Here is a 25,686-nt window from a genome sequence, read left to right as displayed (position 1 = left end):
TCTCCATGTCCTATTGAAAAGCCCTTTTCCCAGTTTAAGCTTTAAGTGGCTACTTCATGAAAATCTCTAGAAAAAAAAAATTAGCTTCAGGCAGTGAAAGGCTTTGAGATGCTTTGGGATCGTTTAGGCCTCTCTGCCTAAATAAATCCAGATTCAAAAACAAATGTATCTGGACACCAGAAAGAGTCTGACTGACCATAACCTATGACCCCATAGTCCACTGCTGGCCTGTAAATATTTCATGCTTTACAGTTTCAGTTAGAAGAATTAAAGAACACAAGGAGAGGAAAAAAGATGTGTTAAACAGACAGCTCCTCCAAACCAAACAGACGCCTCCAAACCATTTCTCACATGTTTTCAGACTCTCAGCACATCCAGAGATTGTAAGTAGGGAAATTTAAACAATTAGATACGGAAAAATGAAGCTTCTTTAAAGCCACTCATCACTTTGACTTTTAAAAATGAGAATCACTTTTACGGCTGACCCCGCATTAGCGTGTGAATTTATTCTAAGTACCTCTCAGCGTCCAGTGCTTCTGGGTCCAGGTTTTGCAGCTTCAGGTCCCGAGTCTCGTCAGGTTCTGGGGGTGAGGAGACACCTATCTTCCCGTCCTCCGCAAAAGCAGGGAACTCAGGCCTGGGTTGCTCCTCTGCCTGTGGGGGCCTGGCTGGGCGGCCCCCTCCTGGGGCAACTTCAGCATCCATCCTCAGAGCCCCTTCCGAGCAGCCTGGGTCCCCAGGGCTTCCTGGCACAGCCGAGGCAGCAGCCGCACCAGAGAACATTCTCGTAGTACCTGTTTCAGGCAGGTCCTCAGACACACATGCCCAGGTCCCAGCTGTGCTCAAAGTGACGTCACCCTCTGCTTCCCCAGCAGCTCCGGCTTCCAAGCCGGGCTCCAGCGGATTCTCTGCTACTTCCCCAGCTGGGGGCTCCGGGGTGCCCTGGGTGCCCAGGGCATCTTGTGTTCCCGAGATGCCAGCTGCACCTGCACGCCTCCTCTCACCCCCAAGTGGGTCTGGGGTGCAGGGCTCACCGATGGCCTCGGGCAGAGGTGGGACATCCCTGTGGGGAGATGCTCCCTGGGCAGAGGTGGATCCTGGCGTATCACCCAGAGCCCTGGGGTGAGAAGAGCCCCGGGGACAATCTTCTCTGGGTTGACTGTCCTGGCCGGCTGTTTCCTGGCTCTGTTTTCCAGAAGGAATGCTGTCATCTGGACCAGAGTCCCCTTCTCCGCGGCTCTGGGGAGCCACCTGCAACTCAGCCCCGGAAATCTCTGGAGAAGCTGCCTGTGCAGACAGACCTGAAGCTGCTTCCTGCGGGCCACCTGCCTGCTGTGAATGGGCCTGGCCTCCTCCAGGTCCAGGCCACCAGCCTTCCCCGGCCCCCTCCGGCTTCTTGCTGTCTGCCAGCATCTGCGGGGCCTCGCTTATTTCCTTCTCCTCACTGGCGCCCGGCAGGGTGTGCTCTGCGGCCAGCCAGGCCAGCCCGGGCAGCTTTCCTGGAGCTGGATCCTGGGGACCCAGATGAGAAATCTCAGCCTCTATAGCCAGCTCTTGCTTCCTTTCCTTTGAGTCCACCCAGAGACCAGTGGGAAGGGTGGGGAGAGGGGCGATGGCCACTCTTTGAGTCCCATCTGGAAGCTTCTCTGGGCTTGGCACCATGAGGCCCTTGCCCATCACCCTCTTCCTGGCTCCCGCCTTTTCTCCCTTTGTGCTCTGGGGCCAATCGGCGGCCAGGGCTCCAAGCACAGACGTCTCGAAGATCTTGGTGATGTGCTCCCTGAAATCAGGCAACCCAGAAAGCATCCCAGTCTGCCTGCAGCTTGCGTCTACACCAGCTGATGCTCCCTGCCTGGGGTCCTTGGAAGGCTCTAGCATCCTCTCCCTGCTGCCCTCGGTCTCTCTGGCTGCTTCCCCTGCCTTGCTCTCCTCACTGCCGGGGCATGCTGGAATTTCACTGGGCTCAGCACTTGCACCAGGAGCTCCTGACCATTTCTCCTCCCCCGTGGTCTCCTTACCCTTGGCCAGAAATGGCATCCTGTCCAGGTAGGGCACAGAGTCCACAGGACCCTCCGAGGTTGCAGCTTTGGAGCTTCCAAGGCTGACTGGTGCTGCAGAGATTCCCTCACCTGCAGCTCCTGCTTGCAAGGAGGACTCAGCAGAGCCCTCCCTGGAGGACGCCTTTTCCGAGGCAAGCAGGGGCTCCCGAGCGGAACAAGGGCTTTCCCCAGGGGCTCCGGGGCCTTGGGGTGAAACAGCTTTCACGACACTGTCTTCCAGCCCTTTCCTGGCAGCACCTTCGATGTGCAGGTAAGGAGTACCAGGGGCAGCCTCCTGCGGGGGTCCAGAAGGCAGGAGCCTCTTTGGGTCGGGGACAACCTGCACTGCAGAAAGATCTGCCACGCTCCTGGGACTCTCAGCCAGCTCCCTAGCTAGTGGCCAGGCATCCTGGCTGCTGGCCGAGGGCTGCTCACCTAGAGTAGAGGTAGAGGCTTCCTCCCCAGGGGAGGAGCGCTGCTCTATTTGGAGGGAGCCTGGCTCCCCCAGAGCCTGCCACATCCCCAGGACTCCTCTGTCTGCCTTCCCACAAGTCTCAGCACCATCCACACCTTGATCCTTGGCTGATGGGAAAATTCCAGAAAGCTCCGGGACCTCTGCATCCGAGGCAGTGAGGTGCTCCATTTCCTTCTGTGGGACCAACCCCGGTTGCTGCCCGCCCTCCTGGGTTTCTTCACCTGCCTCTCTCACTGGGGCATCCTGGGAGGGTGTGGCTCGGGGGCTGGCAGGTGCTGGAACCGGCTGGCTGTGAGCTGCCTCCAGGAGAGCTACTGAGTCAGGCCGACAAGGCGGGGCCCCCACGGTGTTTCCACTTGCCTTCTCTGTCTTGCCCAAGTTCTGGAGCTGGGGCCAAGCGTCAGCTGCTCCTGAAATGCCTGCGTCCTCAAGACATGCTTCTTCATGCTGGCTGCCGGCGTTCAGCCCATCAACCAGCTCCTGTTGGGACTCGTTTGGCCCCTGCCCAGCACAGCTATATTCCTCTCTGCTCAAGCTACCTACAAGAGAAGGGTCTTGGAAAGTGTCTGCTGCAGGAGATGAGCTCCTGGACGGCTGACTGCTGCTGCATTCTCCCTCTTGCCCCTTCTCCTTGAGTGCAGGCAACTCAGGCTTCATGGGTGCTGACAACTGCGACTTCGCAGTCGTAGGATTCTCCGGAACTGTGTCCCTGGGAGGTAAACTCGGAGCATCAGACAGACTGCCTTTGGGGAGCTCACTTGGAAGTTCCATTTCAGAAGCCTGTTGCTTTCCTCCATGAGTGGACAAGTTCACATCTTCCCGCGGTCCCACGGGTATGTGGATTTGCGGAGAATCAGCACCCAGGTTCTTAAAATCCGTATCACCTGGATAAGTCTCTTCCTTGCTTTCGCACCCTTGGGATGTCTCCCTGAGCATATCGAAGACCGACGCTTCTGGGTGTGTCTGGGATGTTTGGAGATGGTTCTCAGGACACAGCAAGGGCCTCTCGGATGCAGTCGCTTCTATACTGCTGTTGCCCGGGGGGGATAGGTTTCCCTGCCGATCCTGCTCCAGGCTGAGCATCGTGAGCCTGCAGTCCACTGCCCAGTTCTCCTTCTCGGGGGGAGGGGGCCCATCGGCGTGGACTTCCTGTCCAGCTGTGTCACGCCCCAGCCCACGAGGGTAGGGAGATGTCAGCGAGCCCTCCCCCTCCCCACGGCCGGGCCTCTGTGCGGATGGGTGGCTCCCCGACTTTATTTCAGGCATGCTCTCCGCCTCCTGGGCTTTGGGGACGACCTCTGGAGCAGGAGCCGACAGGAAATCCGATTTCTCAGATTCTAAAGCAGGAAGAGAGTCCATTCTTCCCAGTCCCTCCACGTCCTGAAGGGTGTCGGGACATTTGGTCTGCAGTCCCGGCCCCACCCAGATGGCTCCCCCAGGAAGAACACGTTCACCAGCTCCTTCTGGCCCTGAGGGTGGGCTGGGATGCTGTTCAGGGAGCTGGTGCAGTGAGCCCGACACGTGGTCCACTTGAGATTCTCCCATCATCCCACGGGCCACCACGTTCCAAGCTGCATCTTCTGAGGGAGAGTCAGACCTGTCCACGTGCCCGGGGATCTCCTCTCCGAGTGGCTGTGCTAGGACTGTGTTCGGAAGGCCTTGGCTCTCCTCATCTCCAGTCAGCTGTGAAACCTTGTCCTTGTCCACCTCTGGGTCAGGCTTGCAGTCCCAGGCCTCGGGTTGCTCTGCCTGTAGATTCCCAGGATCTGCACCATCAAGGGGCCCTGGGGCTGCTCCCTGTCCTCTAGGATCAGCCCCAGAGACTCTGCTTTCCTCATTAGCCACAGCTGGGCCTTCGCGGGGCTCAGCTTCATCCTTCAGCCCTGGTGACTTGCTGGCACTCTCATCTGATGCACTGGGAGCAGGGAGAGCTGGAACCTCTGGTTGGACTTCATGGCTTAGCTCCCTATTCCCAAGCTCTGCCCTCTCCTCCAGGGGAACAGGAGCAGGAATCTCGCTGGGGCCTCCTTCCAGACCCTCTCCTTCTCCTCTGAGGTCTGATGCTTGCTTCTCCAGTCCTGACAACCCTGCTTCTGCCCACTCTGTAGCCGGATCTGTGAGAACAGGCACCTCAGCCACGGAAACCATCTCCCTGGCTTGTTCTGCAGCCATGGAGGCCAGAGCAGCTGGCTGGGAGGGGAGGCTTGAAGCTGGACCCATATCCTTGGTTGCGGTGTGTGGGGCAGGCTCAGAGCTCATGAACAAAATTCCCTCGGACTGGTCACCTGTCACCGCCCCAGTGACTTGACCGGGCTCAGCATCTTGGCTCCCGGTCTGTGAGTGACCCAGAGCATCAGGGGCACCCAGAGTCTCCTCCCAAGAGCCCTTGTCCCCCAGCGCCAGGGCAGCACCCGGTGAATCCCAGGGCAGCCCTGTGGGCGGGAGTGCTCCCATTGGCTGCTGGCAGCTTTCCTGGAAATCGGCCTTTGCTTTGGCTTCTTGGGCGGCCCCTGAACTGGTCCCAGTGGGAGGGCAGGCCCCAAGGAATCCCGCATCATCGGTAAAATCCTGAGGTGGCCCCTCCACTGGGCATTCGGGGGCTGGCTCTTGTGAGGTTGAGGTCTCGGGTTTTAGGGGAGGCTCCTCCAGGCTGGCTGAACTCTCCTGGCCTAGTTGGGCGGCAGGGGCCTTGGGGGCTCCCTGCCAGGACTCTGGCCATGGTAAGCCAGCTGCAGCCTCTTGCCCTTGGGACTCGAAATCACCAGGCCGGGCATCCTCTCCACGCAGCTGCACCTTCATCGGCTCTGGAGGAGCAGTTGGTGGAATTCCTGCCAACTGGTCAGTGGAGCTGGAGGAAGACAGTCTCTGCCCTTCTTCTTCCTTCGAGCCTGTCTCTCCTCCGGCACTGGGGATGACAGAAACCACCTTGCACTGAGTCAAGTTGTCGTCCTGAGGGACCGAGGCTGCCGGGGCCTCTCCTGGGCCATTTGGAGAAAGTTCCCTCTGAGGGTGTTGAATGAGGGGCCAACTTTCAGGTTCCCCTTCTGGGCTTGCCAAGGAACCTTCTAGGGGGCCCTCGGCAAAGCGCATGGAGGACGAGGGACTCTCCCGCTCCTGGGGCTCCGGTGCGCTGGGACGTGGAGAATCTTCTGGGCCCCTGGCTGCCTGTGGGTGCTCTCTCGGCTCAGTCACCTCTGGAGACACGAGGCAGGGGTCTGGACTGGCAGCACCTTCAGAAGCAGAGCTGGAACCTCCATGCCAGATGCTGCCAACAATGAAAACATGTAATGTTTCATCAGTTCTCATGGATGGCAAGGAGAGAGTAAAGCACAGGCAGAATCACCCCGCCCCTCTCCCACGAGAGGACGTAACACACCATCCTCATGCGGCTCATCCTCCCCATGAAGAGAGTCCCCTCCCCATCCCACCATGCCCATAACCATGACTTTCTCCAAAAATCAATGCAGAGAATCTCAAACATTCAGTCTGAGGTTTTCCATGCTGGTCAGTAGTGAATAGGGAAATTAAATACCAAGGAGATCAAACCAATCAATCCTAAAGGAAATCAACCCTGAATATTCACTGGAAGGACTGATACTAAAGCTGAAGCTCCAATACTTTGGTCACCTGATGCAAAGAGCCGACTCACTGGAAAAGACCCTGATGCTGGGAAAGATTGAAAACAGGAGGAGAAGGGAAGGACAGAGAATGAGATGGTTGGATGGCATCATCAACTCAATGGACAGGAGTTTGAGCAGTCTGGGAGATAGTGAAGGATACGGAAGCCTGCCTGGCATGCTGTGAGGTCACAAAGAGTTGGATGTGACTTAGTGACTGAACAAAAACAGCAATTATGGACTGAACTGTGTCCCCCTGAAAATCCATATTGAAGTTTTAATCCATAATGTGACTGTATATGTGGACATAGGGCCTTTAAGGAGGTAATTAAATTTAAGTGAGGTCATAAGAGTGGGGCGCTAATCTAGGAGAACTGAAGTCCCTGTAAGAAGAAGGGGGATACCAGGAGTTACTCATACAAAGAGGCCATAGCAGACCCAGCAGGAAGGTACCATCTGCAAACCAAGAAGAAAGGTCTCACCAGAAGCCACCTCTGCCAGCACCCTAACCTTGGAATTCCAGCCTCTGCAACTGTGAAAAAACAAAATTCTGTTGCTGAAGCTACCCAGTCTGTGGGTTTCTCTATGGCACTGTGAATAAACTGCTGCAATGGGTATATTGGATATTATACTACTATCCTTTCAACATTTTTAAGGTCTCAAATTGTCCAAATGAAAAGCTGGGAAAATACTAATGGACGAAATTTCCTGAACATCAGTGCTTTACATGGATTATCTCATTTAACCCTACCAATAGCCTTGCAAGGTGCATATTACTACTGTCATTTTGCAGAGAAGAATCCTGAGAACAGAGGGGTTAAGCTTGAATCTGACGGATCATGATCTTCTTATTCATTCTATGCCTCCGAAAGCAAAAACTTTTAAGAAGGGAGACTGAATGTTTGTGTCCCCCAAAATTCATATGTTGAAAACTGATCCCCAAGATGATGGTGAAAGGCTGAGGTTGCAAGCCACGTGCTACACTGGGATTCGTGGCCTCCAAAGGAGAATTCAGTCCGGGGCCAGAGACGAGGCTTGACTACAAGGAGCTTTTGTGTAGCAAGGTTTTATTATAAAAGCGCAATAGAGATAGGGAAAACTTCTGACATAGACATCAGAAAGGGACAGAAAGAGTGCCTGCTTGCTAGTTTTCAGCAAGATGTTTTATGTCTGTTAGCAAGCTGTTAATCGGACAAGAGAGACACCTCAAGGCTGAGGGAGTTATACCAGGCCCCTCTCCCACATTATGCATTTCTGAGATAGAATGGCACAAAGTGTGTTATCCCTGGCCATAAAACAACTGACATGAATATTGGTTTGTTGAGCCATCATCAGCCCAAGGTCTGAGAAAAGAAAAAAAAAAAAAAGTTCATCTTAGGTGAACTGGTTTGAAGAAAGGCAAATTTTAAAGCAAGTACATAGTTGCATTAACATAGCTCAAGAAAAACACTTCTATAAGAAAAATGTATTGGTTATCTCAAGGTTTGAAAAAGTTAAGTTCAGGCAGAACCAGGTGTCCTCAACAGAGAAGGGGGGGGGAAATGTCTGCCACTTGCAATTTATTTCCTCCCGCCACTTGGGGACCTCTGGCCTTCCTACCTATTAACCCTCTCAATGGTATTAGGAAAGGAGGGTCTTTGGAAGGTGATTAAGTCATGAGGATGGAGCCCCCATGAAGGGATTAGTGCCCTTATAAAAGAGATGCTGGGAAAGATTGGGGGCAGGAGGAGAAGGGGACGACAGAGGATGAGATGGTTGGATGGCATCACCGACTCAATGGACACAGGTTTGGGTGGACTCTGGCAGTTGGTGATGGACAGGGAGGCCTGGTGTGCTATGGTTCATAGGATTGCAAAGAGTCAGACATGACTGAGCAACTGAACTGAATTGAAAAGAGATCCCCAGAGAATTCCCTTGACCCTTTTGCCATGTGAGGACTCCCAGAGAAGGCATCCACCTACAAACTAGGAAGTGGGTCCTCACCAGATTTGAAATCTGCTGGCACCTTGATATTAGATTTCTAGCCTCCAGAATCACAAGCAACATGTGCCTGTTGGCTAGGCCATCCAGTCTATGTCATTTTTATAGCAGCCTGAATGAACTGGGACAGAAGGCAAGAGGCTCTTTACTTGACTCCATTCTAGCCTCTCACCAAGCCCCTCACCTATGAATTATACATGACATCACATGACAACCTCGGAGGAGGTGTGTTCAGGTGTTACTACACCAGTCATCCTGATTTAATGCCCATCTCTGCACATCAGTTCAGTATCAGTTCAGTTGCTCAGTCATGTCTGATTCTTTGAGATTCCATGGACTGCAGCACACCAGGCTTCCCTGTCCATCACCAACTCCCAGAGCTTACTCAAACTCTTGGCTATTGTGTTGGTGGTGCCATCCAACCATCTCATCCTCTGTCGTCCCCTTCCCCTCCTGCCCTCAATCTTTCCCAGCATCAGGGTATTTTCAAATGAGTCAGCTCGTCGCAGCAGGTGGCCAAAGTACTGGAGTTTCAGCTTCAACATCAGTCCTTCCAATGAATATTCAGGACTGATCACCTTTAGGATGGACTGGTTGAACCTCCTTGCAGTCCAAAGCACTCTCAAGAGTCTTCTCCAACAGCACAGTTCAAAAGCAACAATTCTTTGGCACTCGGCTTTCTTCATAGTCCAACTCTCACATCCATACATGACTACTGGAAAAACCACAGCTTTGACTAGACGGACCTTAATGGTAAAGTAATGCCTCTGCACATATGACACTGAAAATATCTCAGATGGACCCGAGAGAGAGTTGGCTACTATCTCAACGAGATTAGCATTTTCAGACAAAAAACAGGGCTCACAAGAGCAAAGAAGAGAAAACTAAAGAGGGTTAAGTTACATGAATCCCTCCAATTCTCAAGTGGTCATTATGACAGATGTGCCCATGGAGAGTCCTGGCCTTGTGCTGATGGACAGGGGTGAAACCCCTAGAATTGCAGGTAAGATTCCTTGACTTGACCTCTGCAGAGCAGGATTTCTGAAATTCAATGGATTGTTCCAGAACTAGCAACTCTGTACTTGTGAACCTATTTTCCTTTTAATAGGCACTTTATGCTTAATTATGTTCCACTCATTAGGCAGGGGGTCAAATGGTTCAGTAGCTAATGAGATTAATAGCATGTAATTCAGAAATGAAGCATTCCTACTGATGTCTGCTTGTTCAAGAAGCATAGAACACAGCTCCCTCTGCGCTGGCAACAAAAGAACAAAGCGGCTTTACTGATATGCCTCTGAGAGCAGTGGCCAACTCAGGAGAGTGTGTGACTTCCCTTCAGGCTGCCTGAAGTCATGATCTTCTGGGGACAGGATGATAAATTCACTCCACTGGGGCACCCTGAAGACCTGCAGGTCTTATAAGAGAGCAACCAGGAATACATCCCCCAGAGTGTGAACACCGACTCCCTTCAAAATAATGACCCAGTCTTGGCTCTCATTCACCTGAACTAAGCACCTGTAATCTCCGTGACTGCCCATCAGAAGCCAATTTTTAAACCAGATTAAAGTCACTCACCAGGAGGAGATTTGCCCAAGGACAGGAAAAATTCTACAAAGTATTTTGAAAGGGCCCTGTATTAATTGGAGCTTGCACAATGTCCTTCTGTGCTTCAAGATGGAATAAAATACGTGTAGGATGGAGGTTCAGCTCAGAATCTAAAGGCAAGCTTTTATGGGCTGGGCAGTGTGTTCTAAATGCAAGGCTCTCAGCCCAAAGGGAGGGGGCACTGCCTTTGAGCTGAGGAGGGCACAGCATACAGACCACAGCCGCCCCGGTGCAGCCCTGATGCCCCCGCCAACAAAGGGAGAGGCACGGAGTGCAGAGACCTGGGAGGAGGGCTGATTTGCTGCAGCAAAGGGCTGAGCAGATGATGAAGATGCAGAGAAGGCCCTCCCCACCACCCGAGCCGGAGACAATCACATCCAGATGGGTTCCTAAGGCGTAGTTCCGAAGACGCACACTCAAGCCAACTAGGAATGCTTGAGAAGAGGAAGGAGACTGGCTGGGGGAAAAACAAACATGGTCTCTGCACTACCAGGCTTCAAGGGAACCAGCAAAACCATAAAGCAAAATCGCCAAGATGGACAACTGCCACATCCTGAGTATTTACTAAGGCCAAGCCCACGCTAAGCACTTTTCAGTTCTGATGACATTTAATCCACACAGTAGCCAGCAGAGTGGATGTCGCCCCACCCCTCAATGCACAAATGAAAAAATATCCACACAGAGCTTCCAGACCAGACCCGGGTCGCACGCAGAACTCCTGGTACAAAGTGAGACCAAGCCCTGCCTGGCTCCAGGCTCCCGCCGCCTCTGGCTGCCTCATTCTTGCTGGCCTCGCCTCTCCTGGGCCAGGGCAGCAAACTCTTCTCCCACCCACTCCGGGCCCTGCACTCTGTTCTCCAGGCTGCAGCCAGAACTACAGCTTAGACACGAAAGCCTGATCCTGTCACCCTCGTGGGAAGACCCTCCGGTGATGACTTCAGTTTGCAGTCATCTGTGCCCCCAGCCTGCCTTTCCCGCAGCATCCCACACAGAGCTCCCCATCCCTGCATCTTCCTGGAGCTGGAGCGCTCCTGCTTCTCCCTGAGAATCTCAGACCCAATCTCCACTTCTCAATGAAGCCTCCCTGGCCTGGCCTCTGGGATCAGATCTCCTTCGACAGCCCCACCGAGTGAGGGCAGTAGTCACGGCTACCATTAAGAAGGATGACCATTCCTCCCTCTGGAGTATGATGGAGACTGGGTCTTGCCTCTTTTAAGTATTATGTCTCTGGTGCTTGGCATATAGCAAACACTGAATATATGAATGTGTCAGTGGATGGATGGATGGATGGGTGCATGAATGGATGGATGGATGGTTAGGCTGTTGTTTTTCAGTCGCTCAGTCATGTCTAACTCTTTGCGACCCCATGGACTCAGCACTCCAGTCTTCCCTGTCCTTCACTATCTCCCTGAGCTTGCTCAAACTCATGTCCATCGAGTTGGTGATGCCATCCAACCATCTCATCCTCTGTAATCCCCTTCTCCTCCTGCCTTCAATCTTTCCCAGCATCAGGGTCTTTTCCAGTGAGTCAGCTCTTCGCATCAGGTGGCCAAAGTATTGGAGTTTCAACTTCAGCATCAGCCCTTCCAATGAATATCCAGGATGGATTTCCTTTAGGATTGACTGGTTTGATCTCCTTGCAGTCCAAGGCACTCTCAAGAGTCTTCTTCAACACCACAGTTCAAAAGCATTAATTCTTCAGCTCTGAGCCTTTTTTATTGTCCAGCTCTCACGTCCGTACCTGACTACTGGAAAAACCATAGTTTTGACTATACAGGCCTTTGTCAGCAAAGTAACGTCTCTGCTTTTCAATATGTCATCTAGGTTTGTTGTAGCTTTCCTTCCAAGGAACAAGTTCCTTTTAATTTTGTGGCTGCAGTCACCGTCTGCAGTGATTTTGGAGCCCAAGAAAATAAAATCTGCAATTGTTTCCACTTTTTCCCCATCAATGAGACCTGATGCCATGATATTTGTTTTTTGAATGTTGAACTTTAAACAAGTTTTTTCACTCACATATCTAGAAAAGGACTAAAATCATTAATGGAGACATCTTCTCATGACTAGCAGCAAGCTTCTACCAAGATCTGTGCTTGACTGCACGTACCCACTTCACTGAAATCATATGTAACACTGACTTTCGCCCCACCTCTTTGGAGCAGTTCCTCAGAGTTCTCTGAAATGCTGTCTCCCAGTCTATAGCCCTCATTTTGCCCCCAATAAAACTTAACTCACAACTCTCACATTGTGCTTCTTCTTTTTTTTTTTTTTTTCAGTTGACAATGGGATGAATAGATAAGTGAAGAAAAAAAATTTTTTTAACTGACACCATAACTGCTCACTTAGGTTGACTCTTGCACTGTGGATATGGATCACCATTCCAGAGACTTCAGAGAAGCAATTTACATTCTGAGTGATCTGTGCAAAGAACTCTCAAGTTAATAAGGCAATGACAACCGCCATGCTTTAACAACCATAACATGGTATTTCAGAGAAAGGCACCTCTTCAGCAACTTCTTTGTGATCCTAGCAAATTAGGTCCGATCCACATTCTCGGTCCTAACTTGTCCGAACAACACTCCCTACATGGATGCCAGGGAGCTGCTGACCTTGGCAACCCCATCAGACTCAACTGTATATTTTAAATGCAGTTTTAACTCTTTTCTGTGCTCATTCTGTGTTAGAAAAAAGAAAGACCACAATGCTAGGGCAATTCAAGCAATAGATGAAAGGAAAATATTGGTAGGGTCTAAAACGTTATTGGGGAGAAACGGGTATGTGCAAGTGAATAAAATACCAAAGCATTCTTAATATTTAGCCTACACTTTGCCACGTGAACTTTTATATGACTTTAAGGTCAAGGTGTTGGCACACTCATGAGACTCCATTATCCAATGCGAAGAACTGACTCATTTGAAAAGACCCTGATGCTGGGAAAGACTGAAGGCGGGAGGAGAAGGGGACAACAGAGGATGAGATGGTTGGATGGCATCACCGACTCAATGGAAATGAGTGTGAGTAAATTCCGGGAGCTGGTGATGGACAGGGAGACCTGGCGTGCTGCAGTCCATGGGGTTGCAAAGAGTCGGACACAATTGAGCAACTGAACTGAACTGAACTGAAAGGTCAATGTGTTGGCACACTCACGAACTCAATTATCCAGCATAATGGAGGTGGGTACAGGCAACTGAATTCCAAAGAAAGTTAAAAAACTGTCTTGTCGTCGATTTTTCTCAGCACTCCTCACGTGGGGCTGACCCAATTGTGTGGTCCCTAGCTTCAGTGCTGGGCTTCAAGTGTGACCCACAAGCCTTCCCTGTAGCTGGAATGAATTCTGTGTCTCTTCCTTCTGTCTGTCACTGTACTTCAAATGAATGTAGATATTAGCACAAGAAAACAGAAATTCACTTAAATACATTTATGGCATAATAATTATTTCTGGTCATTTGAATGCTTCTTAACAGTCAAACATGAAAAATAAAACTACAATCCCATCAGAGGAGATATCTGGGGCACTTTTTGTTAATTTTTTTTTAAGTTTTATTTTATTTTTAAACTTTACAATATTGTATTGGTTTTGCCAAATGAATCCGACACAGGTATACATGTGTTCCCCATCCTGAACCCTCCTCCCTCCTCCCTCCCCATACCATCCCTCTGGGTCGTCCCAGTGCACCAGCCCCAAGCATCCAGTATCATGCATCGAACCTGGACTGGCGACTCGTTTCATACATGATATTATACATGTTTCAATGTCATTCTCCCAGATCTTCCCACCCTCTCCCTCTCCCACAGAGTCCATAAGACTGTTCTATACATCAGTGTCTCTTTTGCTGTCTTGTATACAGGGTTATCATTACCATCTTTCTAAATTCCATATATATGCCTTAGTATACTGTATTGGTGTTTTTCTTTCTGGCTTACTTCACTCTGTATAATAGGCTCCAGTTTCATCCACCTCATTAGAACTGATTCAAATGTATTCTTTTTAATGGCTGAGTAATACTCCATTGGGTATACGTACCATAGCTTTCTTATCCATTCATCTGCTGATGGACATCTAGGTTGCTTCCATGTCCTGGCTGTTTTAAACAGTGCTGCGATGAACACTGGGGTACACGTGTCTCTTTCCCTTCTGGTTTCCTCAGTGTGTATGCCCAGCAGTGGGATTGCTGGATCATAAGGCAGTTCTATTTCCAGTTTTTTAAGGAATCTTCACACTGTTCTCCATAGTGGCTGTACTAGTTTGCATTCCCACCAACAGTGTAAGAGGGTTCCCTTTTCTCCACACCCTCTCCAGCATTTATTGCTTGTAGACTTTTGGATTGCAGCCATTCTAACTGGCGTGAAATGGTACCTCACAGTGGTTTTGATTTGCATTTCTCTGATAATGAGTGATGTTGAGCATCTTTTCATGTGTTTGTAAGCCATCTGTATGTCTTCTTTGGAGAAATGTCTATTTAGTTCTTTGGCCCATTTTTTGATTGGGTCATTTATTTTTCTGGAATTGAGCTGTAGGAGTTGCTTGTATATTTTTGAGATTAGTTGTTTGTCAGTTGCTTCATTTGCTATTATTTTCTCCCATTCTGAAGGCTGCCTTTTCACCTTGCTAATAGTTTCCTTTGTTGTGCAGAAGCTTTTAAGTTTAATTAGGTCCCATTTGTTTATTTTTGCTTTTATTTCCAATATTCTGGGAGGTAGGTCATAGAGGATCCTGCTGTGATGTATGTCGGAGAGTGTTTTGCCTATGTTCTCCTCTAGGAGCTTTATAGTTTCTGGTCTTATGTTTAGATCTTTAATCCATTTTGAGTTTATTTTTATGTATGGTGTTAGAAAGTGTTCTAGTTTCATTATTTTACAAGTGGTTGACCAGTTTTCCCAGCACCACTTGTTACAGAGATTGTCTTTAATCCATTGTATATTCTTGCCTCCTTTGTCAAAGATAAGGTGTCCATATGTGCGTGGATTTATCTCTGGGCTTTCTATTTTGTTCCATTGATCTATATTTCTGTCTTTGTGCCAGTACCATACTGTCTTGATGACTGTGGCTTTGTAGTAGAGCCTGAAGTCAGGTAGGTTGATTCCTCCAGTTCCATTCTTCTTTCTCAAGATAGCTTTGGCTATTCGAGGTTTTTTGTATTTCCATACAAATTGTGAAATTATTTGTTCTAGCTCTGTGAAGAATACCGTTGGTAGCTTGATAGGGATTGCATTGAATCTATAAATTGCTTTGGGTAGTATACTCATTTTCACTACATTGATTCTTCCAATCCATGAACATGGTATATTTCTCCATCTATTTGTGTCCTCTTTGATTTCTTTCATCAGTGTTTTATAGTTTTCTATATATAGGTCTTTAGTTTCTTTAGGTAGATATATTCCTAAGTATTTTATTCTTTCCGTTGCAATGGTGAATGGAATTGTTTCCTTAATTTCTCTTTCTGTTTTCTCATTATTAGTGTATAGGAATGCAAGGGATTTCTGTGTGTTGATTTTATATCCTGCAACTTTACTATAATCATTGATTAGTTCTAGTAATTTTCTGGTGGAGTCTTTAGGGTTTTCTATGTAGAGGATCATGTCATCTGCAAATAGAGTTTTACTTCTTCTTTTCCAATTTGGATTCCTTTTATTTCTTTTTCTGCTCTGATTGCTGTGGCCAAAACCTTTTTCAATTTTTCACCATTGAGGATAATGTTTGCTGTGGGTTTGTCATATATAGCTTTTATTATGTTGAGGTATGTTCCTTCTATTCCTGCTTTCTGGAGAGTTTTTATCATAAATGGATGTTGAATTTGTCAAAGGCTTTCTCTGCATCTATTGAGATAATCATATGGTTTTTATTTTTCAATTTGTTAATGTGGTATATTACATTGATTGATTTGCAGATATTGAAGAATCCTTGCATCCCTGGGATAAAGCCCACTTGGTCATGGTGTATGATCTTTTTAATGTGTTGTTGGATTCTGATTGCTAGAATTTTGTTAAGGATTTTTGCATCTATGTTCATCAGTGATATCGGCCTGTAGTTTTCTTTTTTTGTGGCATCTTTGTCAGGTTTTGGTATTAGGGTGATGGTGGCCTCATAGAATGAGTTTGGAAGTTTACCTTCCTCTGCAATTTTCTGGAAGAGTTTGAGTAGGAAAGGTGTTAGCTCTCCTCTAAATTTTTGGTAGAATTCAGCTGTGAAGCCGTCTGGACCTGGGCTTTTGTTTGCTGGAAGATTTTTGATTACAGTTTCAATTTCCGTGCTTGTGATGGGTCTGTTAAGATTTTCTATTTCTTCCTGGTCCAGTTTTGGAAAGTTGTACTTTTCTAAGAATTTGTCCATTTCTTCCACATTGTCCATTTTATTGGCATATAATTGTTGATAGTAGTCTCTTATGATCCTTTGTATTTCTGTGTTGTCTGTTGTGATCTCTCCATTTTCATTTCTAATTTTATTGATTTGATTTTTCTCCCTTTGTTTCTTGATGAGTCTGGCTAATGGTTTGTCAATTTTATTTATCCTTTCAAAGAACCAGCTTTTGGCTTTGTTGATTTTTGCTATGGTCTCTTTTGTTTCTTTTGCATTTATTTCTGCCCTAATTTTTAAGATTTCTTTCCTTCTACTAATGCTGGGGTTCTTCATTTCTTCCTTTTCTAGTTGCTTTAGGTGTATTTTTGTTAATTTTTAATCTAATAAGATATTTATTGGATAAAATTAGTAAGATGTGATTACAAAGTGAAATTTCTGTAACTGTTATTCACAATTAGTCATTAAATGTCTTTAACGCTGTATACAGGTAGTTTTTTGTTTGTATTATGCATATTTATATATAAATATATATGGCTTCCCTGATGGGTCAGATGATAAAGAATCCACCTGCAAGGTGGGAGACCTGGATTTGAAACCTGGGTTGGGAAGATCCCCTGGAGGAGTGCATGGCAACCCACTTCAGTATTCTTGCCTGGAGACTCCCATAGACAGAGGAGCCTGGCAGGCTACAGTCCATGGGGTCACAGAGTCGGATACGACTGAGTGACTATGCACACAGCACAGCACATATATTCCTTTTCAGATTCTTTTCCATTATAGGTTATTACAAGATACTGACTAGAGTTTCCTGTGCTACATAGTAGGTCCTTGTGACTTACTTACTTTATATATGGTAGTGTGTATATGTTAATCTCAAATTCCCAATTTACCTCTACCACCCCGGCCAGCCTCCACTGTGCTCTTTGGTAATGATAGTTTTGCTTTCATAGAGATATTTATTTTTATGCACAATAAAAAAAAAGATTTTTAAAACTCTAATAAGCACAAATCAAGAAAGTAGGCAGAATATTTATCTGAGAACATGAAGATCTCCTGAACTGCAAGTTAAATCCTACTAGTCATCCTTGGAGGAGAAGGCAATGGCACCCCACTCCAGTACTCCTGCCTGGAAAATCCCATGGATGGAGGAGCTTGGTAGGCTGCAGTCCATGGGGTCACTAGGAGTCGGACACGACTGAGTGACTTCACTTTCACTTTTCACTTTGATGCAGTGGAGAAGGAAATGGCAACCCACTCCAGTGTTCTTGCCTGGAGAATCTCAGGGATGGAGGAGCCTGGTGGGCTGCTGTCTATGGGGTCGCACAAGTCGGACACGACTGAAGTGACTTACCAGCAGCAGTCGTCCTTGGAAAAAATGCAAATGACAGTTTTGCCCATATGATTAGATTATGGGGTATTTATTTTGATACCACAAGGGTATTTTGAATAAGAAATAGTGGTAAACATATTTTTGTTATATTCCTTCTTGATAAGGCTTCTGACATATTTTATAAAAATTTTCCTCCCTTAGCCAACAAAGTACAACAACAGGGAACATAATGCAGTTTTCTCTTGATGACTGAAAAGCCTTTCAGGGAATTTGGGCCACCCTCCGAAAAAGAAGATATTACCAATGTTGCCCGTGTGAGACTGAATTCAAAAATGTGACTAAGGATTTCTTGTTAGAACAATCCCCAGCCACAAGCCATTTTGCTGAGATGTGTCTCTCTGTAATCCCATTGGTCTACATGGCAGGGGGGCTTGTCGGGGGAGCGGGGGGTGATGAGTCAACATTAGTGGGGGCCAAGCTGGTTCAATGTCAAAGACATAAAGACCATCCTAGGCTCCTTCCCGGCTCTAACACAGCAGCAGTGACGCATTTTGGAAGATTAATTGCTGTCAAAGTTGGCATTTGAGGCTGTAAAAAAGACACAAGAGACAGCAAGTGTCTGCAATACAAGCTGCTCTTGAAGAGAAAAAAGAAACAACTCTTGCTCCTGGCATCCTCTCTCTTCTTATTTTTTTTTTCTAGAAGGACTCCCCACTGTTCCCAAAATAAATGCCAGGTGTTTTTTGCTGCATTTCCATTTAAAGAAAGAAATTTGATACAGTAGATTGTCCAAGGTTTTCAGGGAGCCAGGGTTGGAAAATGTCATATAAAGAATTATTAACTAACAGGGGCTTGGGCTGATAGGAGATTGGCTTCTTTCGGAGTCGTGGGAGATGAAGGGCAGGGATCCCTGGAGATGGAAAGGAGCAGAGTAAGCCCTGCTATTGCCTCAGCTTACGGCCTGGAGAGTGTCCCAGGGTAGGGGACCCCAGCTTGAGCCAGTTAGCCTCCCTGACTTAAGGAGATGAAACTGGATGTCAGCAGTGACCAAGGCATCTAGAGTTCCCAAGACAAATTACCAAGACGCAAAAGCTGCACAAAAAGAAAACTCCAGAGATACACAAAATACTGATTGGCGTGTATATGTATGGAAACCACAGGAGACGAGGTACCGACCGCCTGCAAGGTTTATAAGTGAGAATCCTTAAAGCTAATACAGGGCTGGGAATAGTTCCCATTCCTACCAACCAGGGTGGAAAACTTCATAATTGATGGGACATATGTTAGAGTGCTAAGAAGGCTCTTGCCTCAGTAGTAGAGAAAATTAACACTGCTCTAGTCCCTTCTAACAAAGCTTAAAAGCAAGACCCCAAAAGATTAAGCTGTTCCAAATAACTGCAACCCAGAGCAGAGTTCAAGAATATTTATAGGAATTCAAAAATATCCAGAATCTGGAAGCATAAAGTCCACAGTGTCTGGCATTCAAAGAAGCAGGAAAAGAGACCCATATTGAAAACTCAATTCATCAAAGCCAACCCAGAAATTGTGCAAATAACAGAATTAGTACACAAAGACTTTTTTAAAGTAATATAACTGCAGTACATATGTTCAGGATGCTAGAGAAAAGTACATGTGTTATGAATTGGACATTGAGTGTTATTGGATGCTAGAGTGTTAACTACAGACATGGACGACAGTAATATAAAAAAGACCTAAATCAAACTTCTAGAGGTGAAAAATACAGTTCCTGAAATGAAAAACACACTGGGATGGATTAAAAACAGATTAGTCATTACAGAGAAAATTAGTGAGCTTGAAGACATAGCAATAGAAATTCTCCCAAAATGAAACACAAAAAGACTTGAAAAGAAGAACAGATTCAGATTATCAGTGAACAGCAGGACAACTTCAAGCAGCTGGAGACATGTGTAGCTGGAGTCCCAGGGTGGAAGGGAGATTAAAAAAAAACAACACTTGAAGAAATAATGACTGCAAAATTTCCAAATATAATGCAAACTGTAAACCCACAGACCCACAAATCTAACTATTAATAATTTCAAGCATAAAAAATAAGAAGACACTTATACCAAGGCATATCATAACCAAATTGCTCAAAATCAGTGAAAAAGTAAAATATAATAAAGTCAGTCAGAGCAGGAAAAAAGACAGAAGAACAAACTTAGGATGACATCAGATTTTGGTTGGAAACAATGCAAGCTACAATACAATGGAGCAATAAAAGGGAAAAAAAACTGTCTACTTGTAACTCTTTGCCCATTGAAAATAAATTTATAAAACATAGATGAAATAAAGATTTTTTTCAGACATACAAAAGCTAAAAAAATTCAACACCAGCAGATCAGTATTTCAAGAAATATTGAAGGCAGTCCCTTAAATCGAAAGAAAATAATACCAGATGGCCATCAGTATTTATATAAAAGAATAAAGAGCACCAGAAATGCTAACTATGCAGGTAAATGTAAAGTCACTTTTCCTTATTATTTAAGTGGCTTTTAAAAGATAACTGGCTATGTAAAGCAAAAATAACATATATTGTAGGATTTGTAACACAATAGTAGGAGTAAAATGTCTATCAACAATAACAGAGGGGTGGCCGGGTGGGGGGTTAAAAAACAAAACAAAACAATAGCACAAAGGCCCAAAGTGGAGAAACCCAAGTATAATTTTGCAAGATTCTTCTAATATATGCGAAAGGTGCAATATCACTTAATAGTAGCTTGTGATACATTAAAGATACATATTATAGATCCTGAAGCAACCACTTAAGATAACACAAATACTGTAGCTAATAAATCTAAAGGGAAGTAAAGTACAATTGTAAAAATAATGAACATTTTTAAAAGGCCAAAAAGGAAGGAAAATGAACCAAACAAGAGATGGACAGAGAAAACAATAGGACTGTAGATTTAAACCAACCATATTAATAGTCATGTTAAATGTAAATATTATAAGCACTCCAGTCAAAAGCTGGAGATATTCAGAGTGCATCGAAAAAGCAAGACCCAACTTATATGCTGCCTACAAAAAAGGCACTTCAAACTTTGCTTAACAAGCACAAATCTGTTGAGAGTCAGAAAATGAAGGGGGGAAAGATATAGCATGAAAACACCAATGAGTAGAAAGCTGTTGTCTCTATACTACATCAAATTTTAGAGCAAAAACATTACCAAGTGGAAAAAAGATTAAATGAAAAAGAGGTCAATTCATTAAGAGGATGTAACCATTCTGAAAGTTTATCTACCTAATAACCGAGCTTCAAAGCACATAACACAAAAACTGATAAAAGGAGAAATGAACAAATACACGATTAAAAGGTAATAGTTCCATACACTTTTCTCAATAATCGATAGAAGAGATAGACAATCAGCACGGATACAGAAGACTGGAACAACTACTACAACCAACTTGACTCTCTGACATTTATTGAACACTAGTCAATAGTGGTGGAGAAGGCGATGGTGCCCCACTCCAGTGCTCTTGCCTGGAAAATCCCATGGATGGAGGAGCCTGGTGGGCTGCAGTCCATGGGGTCGCTAGGAGTCGGACACGACTGAGCAACTTCACTTTATTTTTTCACTTTCATGCATTGGAGAAGGAAATGGCAACCCACTCCAGTGTTCTTGCCTGGAGAATCCCAGGGACAGGGGAGCCTGGTGGGCTGCTGTCTGTGGGGTCCCACAGAGTCGGACACGACTGAAGTGACTTAGCAGCAGCAGCAGCAGCAGTCAGTAGTGGCAGGATTAATTTTTTTCAAGTGTAAGTGAAACATTTATAAGACAGATGATATTCTACACATAAAAAAACTCAATAAATTTTAAAAGATTTAAATTATTCAAAGCATATTATCTGGTTACAATGGAATTATATTAGAAATCAATAACAGAAAGGTAACTGGAAAATCCCCAACTATTTGGAAATTAAATAATACACTTCTAAATAGCCTATGAGTCAAAGAAGAAATGAAATTGATACATTAGAAAGTATTTGAACGAAATGAAAACTCAAATATCAAAATGTGTCAGATACAGTTAAAGCAGCATTTAGAGTGGCTTTTAAGACACTCAAGCACCTATACTAAAAAAGGTAGATTCAAAGAAATGACCTGTTTCTACCTTAAGAAACTAAGAAACTATAACACGTGTTATACTTAACACTACTGAACGGTACTACTAAACACTACATTGGTTAAGGTGGTAAATGGAACGCTTTGCCTTTTTAAACCACAGTAAAAACAATTTTAAAACATCAGTAAGTAGCAGTGTGTAAAAGAAACCAGATACCAGAGTATACATACTGTTCAGTACCATTTACACGAAGCTCAAGAAGTGGCAAAACTAGTCACCGGTGGTAGAAGTTCAAATAGTTGTTATTCTAGGACAGAGGCACTGGGAAGTGACGTGAGTGCGTGAACGGGGCGATGGAAACAGATCTGAGTGTGATTACAGATGCGCAGGAGTGCAAATACTCGTCAAGCTCAGATTTACACACTTAAACAGTGTGCAGTTTATACCGATAAATAAAAGGCAATTGGGAAAAAAAGAAACTACGCAGACCAAAAATACTGGTGCTTGCCAGGGGAGGGAGGAAAGGAAGGAGGGAGTAAGGGATGAATAAGCGGAACCCAGGAATGTTCAAGGCTGGGAAACCATCCTGTACGATGTTATAATGGTGAACACATGACAATGTATAATACAAAGAGTGAACCTTAACGGAAAGTACAGATTTTAGTTCATAATTATCAACACTTGTTCATTAACTGTAGCAAATGTACCACATTAATGCACAATCTTAATAATAAGGGGGAACTGTTGGTGATGGACAGGGAGGCCTGGCGTGCAATTCATGGGGTCGCAAAGAGTCGGACACGACGGAGCGACTGAACCGCACTATACAGAGAAGGGATGGCTTCAGGGAGTTCTCGGTACCCTTGTTTTTCGGTAAAACTGCTCTAAAAATAGCTTATTAATTATTCAAATATAGTATACATTTATGTAACATTTATATTAACATGTTTAAATATTTTTAGATTTACATATATAATTTATTATCGTATATATTTAATAGTTTATAATTTTTTTAAACTGACTCATTGGAAAAGACCCTGATGCCGGGAAAGATTGAAGGCAGGAGGAGAAGGGGACGACAGAGGATAAGGTGGTTGGATGGCATCACTGAGTCAATGGACGTGAGTTTGAGCAACTTCCGGGAGTTGGTGATGGACAGGGAGGCCTGGCGTGCTGCAGTCCATGGGGTCTCAAAGAGTCGGACACGACTGAGCGACTGAACTGAATGATACATAAAATGTATACATGTACAGAGCTATCACAATCAAGGAAGAACTAGAAATCAACAGAGAACTCTGAGGGAAACACACCAATATTTTAAGAACAGTTGTCTGTAGGTGCTGATTGCTCTTCCCACTCTACTTTCTAATTTCCTTTGTTCCCAAGTACTGTTTCAGACTGGAACAGCACCATTCCTCTTCACTTCTTAAAGGTTCTGGGCTGAAACCAGAAGAGCAGACGCACACCTAACTCAGCACACGATATTCTTTCCCAGCCAGCGTCAAAAGTCCGAGAGCGCCCTCCTTCCCTCCCTCCCTCTCTCCTCCCCGTGTTTACTTCCTGCCAGAGATAAACAGTGACTCAGAAGTTGGACCGGCCGCACCCGCTCTGTGACACACCCTGCCTTGGCAGGAGCCTGTTACGGATCCGGGATCCGGAATCCAGGACTTCACAAAGCTTCGTTTAAAGGAACAGAATCCACTGCTTTAAGAAACATGGGGGGAGGGCCGGTAATGAAGCGCCGGCCCTCGGCCGCTGCTCATAAAACTGACCAGATCTTTTTCGATTTTTTTTCTGGGTCTGAGAACCGACCTTCTTTAAAACAGACTGGGGTTTGCTTTCTAATTATGGAGACCACGACACAAATCTTTTCAGGCACCTGTAAGAACTCAGCCTCATGATTGTGGGCCTGGGCTTTGGCATCAAACCAAACTGGATTCTAGCCCTTAGCACGCCAGGTTCTATCTGTTTGACCTGGGGGCTAGCTAGTTCCTTAACCTCTCTGAACCTCAGTTTCCTCATATAACCCCTCAGATCACCTGCATTCATCCACAGAGTTGCTGGGTAAGGTATGTGTTTATGTCCTGAGCCCACTGACCAGCATGCAGTGGCCTTGGTTCAAAAATAATCGATAAGGAAAATGAATCTGAAAAAGAATATGTAGTTGGTGTTGTTTAGTCGCTAAGTCATGTCCGACTCTTTCTGACCCCATGTAGCCCGTCAGTCTGTTCTGTCCATGGGATTTCCCAGGCAAGAATACTGGAGTGGGTTGCCACTTCCTCCTCCATGGGATCTTTCCAACCCAGGGACTGGACTCTGAATCCCCATTTCCTGCATTGGCAGGCAGGTTCTTTACCACTGAGCCACCAGGGAAGCCTACATATATATATATACTGAATCACTTCGCTGTACAACTGAAACTAACACAACATTATAAATCAAGCATACTTCACCTGGTGGCTCAGATGGTAAAGAATCCGCCTGCAATGCAGGGGACCCCGGTTTGATCCCTGGATTGGGAAAATCCCCTGGAGAAGGGCACGGCAACCCACTCCAGTATTCTTGCCTGGAGAATTCCATGGACAGAGGAGCCTGGTGGGCTACACTCCACAGGGTTGCAAAGAATCAGGCATGACTGAGTGACTAACACACTTCAAATTAAAAAATAAAAATGAGTTTTTAACAAGTCAGTACGCGGGAATTCCCTGGTGGTCCACTAGTTAAGAATCTGCCTTACAATGCACGGCACTCAGTCCAGTCCCTGATGGGGAACTAAGATCCCCTATGTCACAGGGCACACACTAGAGAGAATCCCAGGACTGCAACTAAGGTTCAATGCAGACAAAATAAATACATTAACAAATATTTTTAAAAATACGTAAAAATTAAAAAGTCAGCACATTAAGTCCCCTACAGAGGAACCTCTAAGTTTTTAATCTTCAAGGTCCCAACCCTCCAATCACAGAATTGGTTCCCCTGGCAGCCAGCCCCCACTTTTGAGTGCGTTCCAAAAGCTGCTTCATTAGCATAACAAAAGACACCTTTCTTGCTCTCACCACTTAGGAAATTCCAAAGGTCTTAGGAGCTCAGTGCCAGGGCTGGGATGAAGACCAAATATATGTTTCTTATTATCAATCCCAAGACCACAGGTATACAGCAGGAAATGAGCCATCTGTGAAGCACAAAGGAGAACACTGCTCTTCTCTCAAATGTGGGGGGCCGCCCTAAGTTTCCCCTAGTTTGAGACAGGGTTTGTGATAGTCATTTCGCTGTCTGGTCAGACTGGTACCTGGTAGCAACAGGGTTTCCTCCTGGACACTGGGTCTGTGACTATGGAACCTGGCAGGTAGACCTGATCAGGCCAGTTTTTCATATCTCAGCAAATGTCTCCGCTTACTTAACTGCTCAAGCCCAAACTTCAGGAATCTTCTTGATTCTTCTCTCCCTCCTAAATCCCATCCTTCAGCAAGTCCTGGCATCTTTAGCTTCAAAATACGCAAGATATGAAAAGCTGCATATGTTTCTCCATCTTCACTGTTATCACCGTAGTCCTTGCATCATCAGTGGGTCAATATCATCCACAGAAGGGTAAAACTGGCTCTCAGGAGGCAGAAAAAAACCCTTAGCTATTACATCTGAGCATGTTTATGTGCTCAGATACTCAGTCATGTCCGACTCTTTGCAACCCTATGGACTGTAGCCGGCCAGGCTCCTCTGTCCATGGGATTCTCCCAGCAAGAATACTGGAGTGGGTTGCCATTTCCTCCTCCAAGGGATCTTCCCTACCCAGGGACTGAACCAGAGTGTCCTGCGTCTCCTGCGTTGGCAGGCGGATTCTTTACCACTGGCACCACCTGGTTTGTGGCCCTGCAAAGACCACAGTCCACAGACATACACAATATATCTATGGGATTGAACTTTCTTGGGGAAAGGGAAGGCAACGGGGAATGACGTATCTACAGAGGTTCCTGTGGGAGGACAGAGAAAAGAAGATCATGAAAGTAAGGACGGGTTTCTTTGTCCTGGCTCCAGGCACCCCTGCAGCTTTCAGGGTCCTGCAATGGCCTCTCCTCAGACCTCCTGGCCTGCGGTCTTGCCCCCTTGCATTCTCCATACAGCAACCAGAGCGGTCCTGCTGAACACATATTGGTTCATGGTATCTAAATCTGGATGTCTTACCATAGCTGGCCTTCAAGGCCCAAGCCTGGCTGATCTGGCCCCTGCCCACCTCCTGCTCCTTCATGAGCCTCCTTCAGTTTC

At 46.1% G+C, this 25,686-nt stretch overlaps 1 protein-coding gene across 47 annotated transcripts in view; it reads right to left on the bottom strand.

The window, feature by feature from the left end:
- TACC2 (transforming acidic coiled-coil containing protein 2) overlaps positions 1–25,686 on the bottom strand; it is a 234,989-nt gene that overhangs the window by 156,355 nt on the left and 52,948 nt on the right. For all 47 annotated transcript variants that reach the window (XM_086377942.1, XM_086377954.1, XM_086377967.1 and 44 more), the window contains one exon: positions 518–5,779. In XM_086377942.1, the coding sequence (XP_086234068.1) occupies positions 518–5,779 (5,262 nt within the window). The remainder of the gene's footprint in view (positions 1–517; positions 5,780–25,686) is intronic.

This window comes from Bos grunniens, chromosome 26 (genome assembly GCF_055505025.1).
Source record: "Bos grunniens cultivar Pamir isolate PY7600 chromosome 26, Bosgru_T2T1.0, whole genome shotgun sequence".
In the NCBI taxonomy this organism is placed as follows: Eukaryota; Metazoa; Chordata; class Mammalia; order Artiodactyla; family Bovidae; genus Bos; species Bos grunniens.
This window is presented reverse-complemented; position numbering and strand designations above follow the sequence as displayed.